Here is an 8763-nt window from a genome sequence, read left to right on the forward strand (position 1 = left end):
TAGTGTTTCCTCTTACAACCGCTGTCTATACCCTCATTATTACCCTAATTCGATACTCTGCACCACTTGCGCTTTCGTTCTCTGCATTTTTTTTTCTTCTTTGCTCTCTCTCTTCAAATCTTTTGAACGTTCTCTTCACTCATTACCTTTGTATGTTCTTCCTACTCTCATTGTTTATTATTCCTCCATTCTTCCACCTGTTCATTGTTTAAGGTTCTTGTTCATTGTTCCACCACCGCGCTCCACTTTCCCTCTACCGTCGCCGTCGTTGCCTTTGTAAGTTCTTCCTACCCTCATCTTATTTTTCCTCCATTCTTCCATTGGTTCATTTCCTATTCTTCCATTGGTTCATTGGTTAAGGTTCTTGCACTCCGCTTTTCCTCCACCATTGTCGATGCCCTGTCCTTCACCATCGTTGCCAACCTTGAGGTTGGTGTTGTTTTTATTTATTTATTTTTTTTTTTTTCTATATGTGACTTATAGACAACGGTTCTAGAACAAATGTCGTCTATACTCCAATAGAGGGTTTAGGGTTTAGGGTTTATTACTTGCTAATAGACAACGATTTTGAAATCAACGTGTAATTACTAAAAAAAAAAAGTTAATACATCTTGATCATGTGCTTTGCAGATGACTTTGATGAGGTTCGTACGCACCGAAACGTCAGCCGAAGGAGGAGACTGCGATAGAAGGCTCTTCAGTGGTTGATTGAGCACTGCCCTCACCGCACGAGCCCACTTCTCTCTTGTCGGAGAGTAGAGAAGCCACGAGGTAGAGAGGAGTAAACTTGAACTACGCGTGGTGGTTGCTCACCGCTCACGAGAGCCTCCTTGGTCTTGTGCGTGAACTTCTTCTCCACTCCAAATTAATGAGTTTCACACATTGCAGCGCTCGAGTTAAACCAGCTCCTTGTGTATGAATCAGTTCTATCTAATCTCATGAAAATCGCACGTATGAGCAATTATTCACGCCACGCGAAAGAACGGATTTGCACCGAACAAGCACACTGAATCCAACTGAATGAACAATCTTCGAATCACCACTTCAATCACTTGCTCGCAATCAACTGCCTCACGAATCATGAATTGCACTGTGTGCCACTGATTCAGTATACGCTTGAATAAACTCGTTTCGCGCTTCATCATGCATATCACATACTTCAAATTCAATGCATCACGCTTCAACTATTCATTAATATTTATTTAAAACGAAATCAAACAATGAAATTGCCAAACACGGAATGCGCCTCTCGTGTAAGATTTCGAATGGACAATTGTAACACGGAATAAAACAACGCGTTACAAAACATTATTGGAGTGGTGGAAACAGAAAAAACACCAATTACTGATTGCACCACCACAAAATTTCAGAATAGTGACAAAAAATACGACACTAACTTCGGAAATGTCGAATTTGAAAATACTAATCTCTTTTAAGATAGTTTCACATAATTCTCACCAAACGATTGGCAACACATAAAATATGGAAAAGAAGATCAAGAAACTATAATCTAGAGGCCATAATCAAGAAAAACTTAGAGTAGAGAAATATATGCTACTTTGAATTGAAAAATCAAATATTAAAACCAAAAATTCTAATGAAATATCTAAACAAAAATTCTAATGAAAAATCTAGACGATGCTTTTAAGAAAATAATTCAAATTAATTAATGGGCAAATTCAAAATTGTGAGTACAAGAATCTCAGTGTACCTTATACTGATGATCCAAACACTACTGAAGTACATATAATAAATCTCTTAAAACTAGAATTTAAAAAATCTCTTACGATACAAAAAGTGGCAACATATATAAACTGAATACAAATAAAAGAGAAAAAATAATTAAAAGATTCAATAAAAATCAAAACTAAAATATTACTGTAGATTTTGGTTATTGTGGAACTATTGTTGTGTTTGACTGAATGTGTTTCATAATGTTCCATTGTTAAACTTTTCAATGAGCAACGCGTCGACTTCGATGGATGAAGTTCGAGAAGGGATTTGGATCACAGTAGTTAATGAGGTCTGGAGGCACAAAAATAAGGTTATCTTTAAAGGAAAAGTAGTAGATGTACTACAAGCTTTCGCATTGATCCAATTAAAGACTTGGTCGTGGGTTTCATCCAAGTCATAGTATGCGTTTTTTTCCTTTTCTAATTGGTGCATAGACCCGATGGTTTGTATTAGGATAATCTTATGAGATATTTACTTAATACATCGGGTGACTTTCTCTGGGTTAAGTTAGAAGTTGTTATTATGTACAAGGACAACCCTTAAAGTAATTCATATTTATTTATTTATTTATTATCAATAAAAAAAATATTAGATAAGAATAAAAAAATTCTATTCTAACTCAAATCCTACCCGGTAATCTCAGAAATGTTTCATCCATAATATTATCAACATTAATACAAACTGCATGATACTATCAATAATTAATATAAAACTAAAAAAAAAATCATGAAATATAAAGATGATACATAAAGATGGTGATAATATACACAAGTATGTTTCATTAGTCATAACTATAGATGTTGAAGTTTATAATATTTGAGGGATGTGTTTTTTCACACGTATAATATCCTCAGTATTTGTTTTCATAAACCCTTATTAAGAGTTACTAATTCGAAAAGATATATGATATATTCGATTTCTATTTTAAATTGATGATTATAATTTACTCCATAAAGTGATATATCGTTATCCTATTTTTAAAAGCTTAGATTTTGACATTTATCCAAAAAATTATTCTTTTATCACTATCAAATCTTTGGTTAAAAAACTTGAAAATATTAACTCAATTTATTGTAACATTTTGTATACTTCCGTTCATCAATAGTAGTTCCCTTCATTTATTTGTGTTTTGAAGAAATCAATCTACATCACACACTTTTCTTTACCATCTATTTTCATATTTTATATATTAAAAATGATTATTTAATATACATTCAAATTATATAAAATAAATATTTATCCGTAGAATAAATAAAAGAAAACTACTAATCAGGCCAAATAATTTAAAATATATGTTCTTTCGCTAATTCGAAAGACTAACAAATGAGCTACGTGTTCTTCGTGTCGATCACGCGTGAGCGTGGTGAGCAAGCACACGCGTCTTCTCACACCAGAACACAGAAAATTAAAAGTAAAAAGGAAATGAAATTTACGAAGAGTTGGTTATTATGGCTCCATTTAAGTTTAATCTGAATTGTTTGAGGCCAAATTAATGAGTCAGCAATTGCATAGTATGAAATAATTTTAATATATATTAAAAAAGTCGTAAATAAATATTATTACATATAAAATAGTAATTAAATATAGAAAAAAAGTTGAGTATGCGGGTGGGTGAAACCGGTTGAAGCGGGTCGGGTCGGGTGCGTGAGATGAGGGCACACCTCAGCTCATATGGATACATTAGCTTCTGCCCCAAGTTGTTTGGAAAAGTCTACCCTTCAACGCCACACACAACACAAACCATACCAGCCGCCACCCTTTCCTCCACCTTCTCAACCCCTTCTATGCTTCCATAGCACCATTCAATCATGCAGGTACCTCTCTTCACTCCCGCAACGCCTTGCATATGTCTTCCTTCGTTCGGAACCATCGCATGTTTCATGTTTTGTTTTTTTTCTAAATCACAGGTTTTTCCTTTCAATTGCTTTAAAACTTTAACGACTATGCTTACCCTTGCCCCTTGTTAGTGTCTTTCTGGGTCAAATGGAATTGCCGCAACGTTTTCTTCTGTAAAAATGCATGTTTTGACCATGTTATTTCAATTTTGTTTATTGGACATTATTTAGTATTGAAACAGTGATAATTAGGTGTATGTTGTTATAGTTGGGGCTATGGGACCTGCATTTCGCATTTTGCTGTGGTTGTTATTTTGTTTGTTTGTTTGCTGTCATGTGATTCTACTTTCAATTTTTTTTTTTTCGTTTTGGTTTTGTTATGATGACATGTTGAGTTTTGTTGGCAGAATATGTTAAGAGCAAAGCAGATCAGTACCCTTTCGAGTAATGCTAGGAGTTTTTTGCTTGGGGGTTCGCGATGTAATGGAGCTGATGGCAATTCATGCACTTGCCCTGAGGATGAAACATGTATCTCAAGAGGACAGCAGAGAAAAAATAGTGAAGATTTGGTTGTTCAGAAACCTTCTTCCTTAGTATCCAAAACCACATCTCAAGTTGTAGGAACACTGGTCTCGGGAAGCTTGGCAAATGGGCCTGCTTCTCACAAGGCTGGGGATGTTGGTCAATCTGGTTGTGTACAACAAATTCGGTCTACTTCGTTTGCACCGAGTAGGCCGGACTCTGTGACATACGCTTGTGTTGTTGATGGTGTTCAGGACCATGTTGCTCATTCGTCTTCTGTTAATGCTGACCAGTTTTATAGGGCCGGTATTGCTGCTGTTAATTTTATTTCTGATGTAGTTAATTATAAGTTTCCTTTGTCAGATGGCATGGGAATACTAAACTACTCTAAGAATTATATGGTTGATCCTGGCAGAGCCCTACCCAGCATTAGATCTTCCAATGTGAAGCAAATTAGAAAGGAGAGTTTTACTGCCGTTCATCCCAAACCACCTGTCTCTACTCATCCCGGGCCATCAAAACCTACGAATAATCATCATGGGGCAAAGGGAAAAGGTGATAAATCAAATTTAGCTAAAGGCTTTAAGCCTGTTGCTTCTCCAGGGATAGAGAAGTCAGGGGAAGCTCCAAATATTCCAGTAAATAGCCATGATCGCAGAGCCTTGCCACAGAGAACAAGAACTCGTCCAAACCGCTTTGTGACAAATTTTGGTTCTAATATGCCAAGTTCAAATCCACAGATGGCAGGGTCATTCAAGGAAAGTTTCTGTAAATACACAAGGAATGTGAATATGGCAGCAGGAATTGCTCCATCAAACAGGCATTTTACTAATTCTGGGCATGTTGTGGATATGGTTAAAGATATGCTGAGACAGTTAAAGTGGGGTCCTGCTACGGAGAAGGCTCTTTGTAACCTGAATTTTTCAATTGATGCATACCAAGCTAACCAGATCCTAAAGCAACTTCAAGATCATTCTGTTGCTCTAAGCTTCTTTTACTGGCTAAAGCTACAACCGGGCTTCTGGCATGATGGGCATACTTACACCACCATGGTTGGTATCCTGGGCCGGGCAAGAGAGTTTGGTGCTATTAACAAATTGCTAGAGCAGATGGTCAAGGATGGATGCCAGCCTAATGTTGTTACTTACAACCGTCTAATTCACAGCTATGGCCGTGCAAACTACCTAAGGGAGGCACTGAATGTGTTCAACCAAATGCAGAAGATGGGATGTGAACCAGATCGTGTTACTTACTGCACACTCATAGATATCCATGCAAAAGCTGGATTTCTTGATGTGGCTATGTCTATGTATGAAAGAATGCAAGAAGTTGGCCTTTCTCCTGACACATTTACATACAGTGTCATGATCAACTGCCTTGGAAAATCTGGTAACTTGTCTGCTGCTCATAGGCTATTTTGTGAAATGGTTGAGCAGGGTTGTGTTCCTAATATTGTCACTTACAATATCTTGATTGCTTTACAAGCTAAAGCAAGGAACTATCAGACAGCATTGAAACTATACCGTGACATGCAGAATGCAGGATTTAAACCTGACAAAGTTACTTACAGCATTGTAATGGAGGTACTCGGTCACTGTGGGTATCTTGAGGAGGCAGAAGCAGTTTTCATTAAGATGAAACAGAACAATTGGATTCCTGATGAACCCGTGTATGGTCTTCTGATAGATCTGTGGGGAAAGGCTGGTAATGTTGAGAAGGCTTGGGAATGGTATCAGGCCATGGTGAGAGCAGGTTTGCTTCCAAATGTACCAACTTGCAATTCACTTCTGAGTGCATTCCTAAGGGTGCATCGATTACCAGATGCATACAATCTTCTCCAAAACATGGTGGCTCTTGGCTTAAACCCCTCTTTGCAGACTTACACTCTACTTCTAAGTTGTTGTACGGAGGCACAATCGATGTATGATATGTGTTTTTGTCGTGAGCTTATGGCAGTTACTGGCCATCCAGCACATACATTCTTACAGTCCATGCCAGCAGCTGGACCTGATGGTCAAAACGTGCGGGATCATGTGAGCAGATTCCTAGACCTTATGCATTCTGAGGATAGAGAAGGCAAAAGAGGGCTTGTGGATGCAGTGGTGGACTTTCTTCACAAATCTGGGCTGAAGGAGGAGGCTGGTTCAGTTTGGGAGGTGGCTGCTCAAAAAAATGTGTATCCTGATGCTGTGAAGGAGAAAAGCTCTTGTTATTGGCTTATAAATCTTCATGTCATGTCTGATGGAACTGCTGTAACAGCATTGTCTAGGACCCTTGCTTCGTTTCGCCAGAAGATGCTGACATCTGGGGTTGGCCCTAACAGGATAGATATCATCACTGGATGGGGTCGAAGGAGTAGGGTGACAGGTTCTTCTCTTGTGAGACAGACAGTGCATGAACTGCTGAATCTCTTCAGTTTCCCATTTTTCACTGAAAATGGAAATTCAGGCTGTTTTGTAGGATGTGGGGAGCCTCTTAGTCAATGGTTGAACCACTCTTATGTTGAGCGAATGCATTTACTATAATTGGTAATTGTAGAATTGTTTCCACTTCAGCTTAGACACAATTTTGCTGAGGGAAATGAAGTGGAATTCTTCTGCACTGTTGACATTGTATGTAATTTTAGCTGGTCAGTGTGCACTTATCCAAGTTATCAATTTTTAATATTGGGAATGATAAACTCAGTGCTTGTTAGCAATCTTCACTCTGCAATTCTTCATCTTCTTATTAGTCGCTTATTTAAAATTCAAAACAAAAGCTACGAGACTCGGACACTTATCTTAAATTGGACACACGTATCAAACATCGATACTCAAAAGATACTTGTAGGACACATATCAGTGAATTGTCTAATTAAAAAAAAAATTGTTAGATTTCTGACAATTCTAACATGATTTTAACACAATTTTAAAAAGGAAAAACACATTAATTTTCTAAAAACTCAAACTTATTGTTTAAATTTTTAGTATGATTATAAAAATAAGGAACAAATCTTTTTGAACTAGTCATGAAAAATATCTTTTTGCTAAAAAAAAAACCTGAAATATATTTGTGCATATAAATCTTTATTATCAATTTATATCATTCATAATTATATAATATATAGATCTGTGTCCATGTGTTCTATATTCTAGAGATTATACGTATTTATGTGTATGTGTCGTATCAGTGTCCGTGTATGTACTACATATATAAGAAGGAAAAACAAAAGGTGAAAAATGATGAAACGCTATTAAAAAAGAATAAATGTGAAATTTGTTTCTTAATTTTTCTTGCTTTATATAATTTCTATTTTTTTTGTGATCTAAAAGGGTTCTTTTTAGTTCTTTTAACTGTTATGTGTTATGTGATAATAATAAATTTTATCTTCAGCACTTTCTATACTTACTTTTTCTCTAAGTTAACGATTTGTTTCCACAAGTTTCCTAACATATAAAAATAAAAAAATTGAATAAACTTAAGTTAAAATGATTTTATGAAAATATTAAAATAAGAATTTAGAAAAATTATATGGAATAAAATTTGCAAATTGTTTGGTTGAACAAACTTCTCCTGAAAAAAAATTGAAATGAAGTCCACGTATAAATTAATTTGTACAGTTTTTGTTATATATTTTCTCTAAGTTTTATTTTTAACTTAGGTACACGTTAAATTTTCATCTCACTTTTTTTATTTTTATCTTTTAGAAATTTTTATAGAGAAATTTCTCAAAAAACCCAAATCATCTCACAAGCTAATTGTAGGATGTGAAAAGATTATTTTATTTTTCTTTTCTAAACATACTTATAAATAAATTTATCCAAACATAAAAAAAATACTTACACTAAAAAGTGAAATAAAAGATTTTAAAAGCCAGATATAGAATTAAGATTATTGTTGAATTTTAATAATTACATTGATTGATCGTTCACGTTATTACTATTATTTAAGAATTTTAGTATAATAGAAGACATTCTATTATTAAAGAAGGAAATCATTAATTAACTAAAACAAATCTCAAATGTAACTTCTATTTAAATATTAATCAAATGATCACTAATATTAATTAAATATATATATATATCAATATTTTTTTTTAAATAATATTTCCCTTTTTGAATAGTATAATAATATTAATTAAATTTAGTGATCATTCAAGTAATTCTTATTATCATTTAAGAAATTTATTATTAAAAAAACATTATAGTATTATATATAGAAGGAAACCTTAATTAACGGAAACAACTAAAAACGTGAGGTCTAATTAAATATTAATTAAATACATTAATATAATTATTTAAAAATGTTTATTTTAGATTTAAAATTTTAACCCTTGTTAAGTAAATTACTAATAACTCTACCTCAAAAAGCTTACAAGGTATTTTTTTTAATAGTTTGTTGTCTTTAAACCTTTATTACGGCCAATATTAAGGAGCCAATGGTAAAATATGCAAAATTAGGGTTTAATCTCAACATATTTTCTATAAATTCGTTTATTAGGAGAAGAAAATAGAAATGGAAACTAAAATAATTAGTTGAATGATTTGTATTAGATTTGAATGGTCTATTCTTAATAATTTATTTTTTATAGTTTAATTTTAGTGTAGTTGAACTTTGATAAAGACTTAGATATTTCTAAATTGTTTACGGTGATATATAATATTAAGTTTTGATGTATTAATTTCTTTATTAA

The 8763-nt window shown here is 34.0% G+C and overlaps 1 protein-coding gene across 1 annotated transcript; it reads left to right on the forward strand.

Moving 5' to 3' along the window:
* Nucleotides 1-3283: 3283 nt before the first annotated feature.
* On the forward strand, nucleotides 3284-6789 carry LOC137820532 (pentatricopeptide repeat-containing protein At1g18900-like). Its single transcript, XM_068624667.1, has 2 exons — nucleotides 3284-3548; nucleotides 3977-6789. Exons 1-2 carry the CDS (start codon nucleotides 3543-3545, stop codon nucleotides 6614-6616), a joined length of 2646 nt encoding a protein of 881 aa, XP_068480768.1. The 5' UTR covers nucleotides 3284-3542; the 3' UTR covers nucleotides 6617-6789.
* The last annotated feature ends 1974 nt before the right edge of the window (nucleotides 6790-8763 follow it).

Source organism: Phaseolus vulgaris, chromosome 9 (genome assembly GCF_000499845.2).
Source record: "Phaseolus vulgaris cultivar G19833 chromosome 9, P. vulgaris v2.0, whole genome shotgun sequence".
Classification (NCBI taxonomy): Eukaryota; Viridiplantae; Streptophyta; class Magnoliopsida; order Fabales; family Fabaceae; genus Phaseolus; species Phaseolus vulgaris.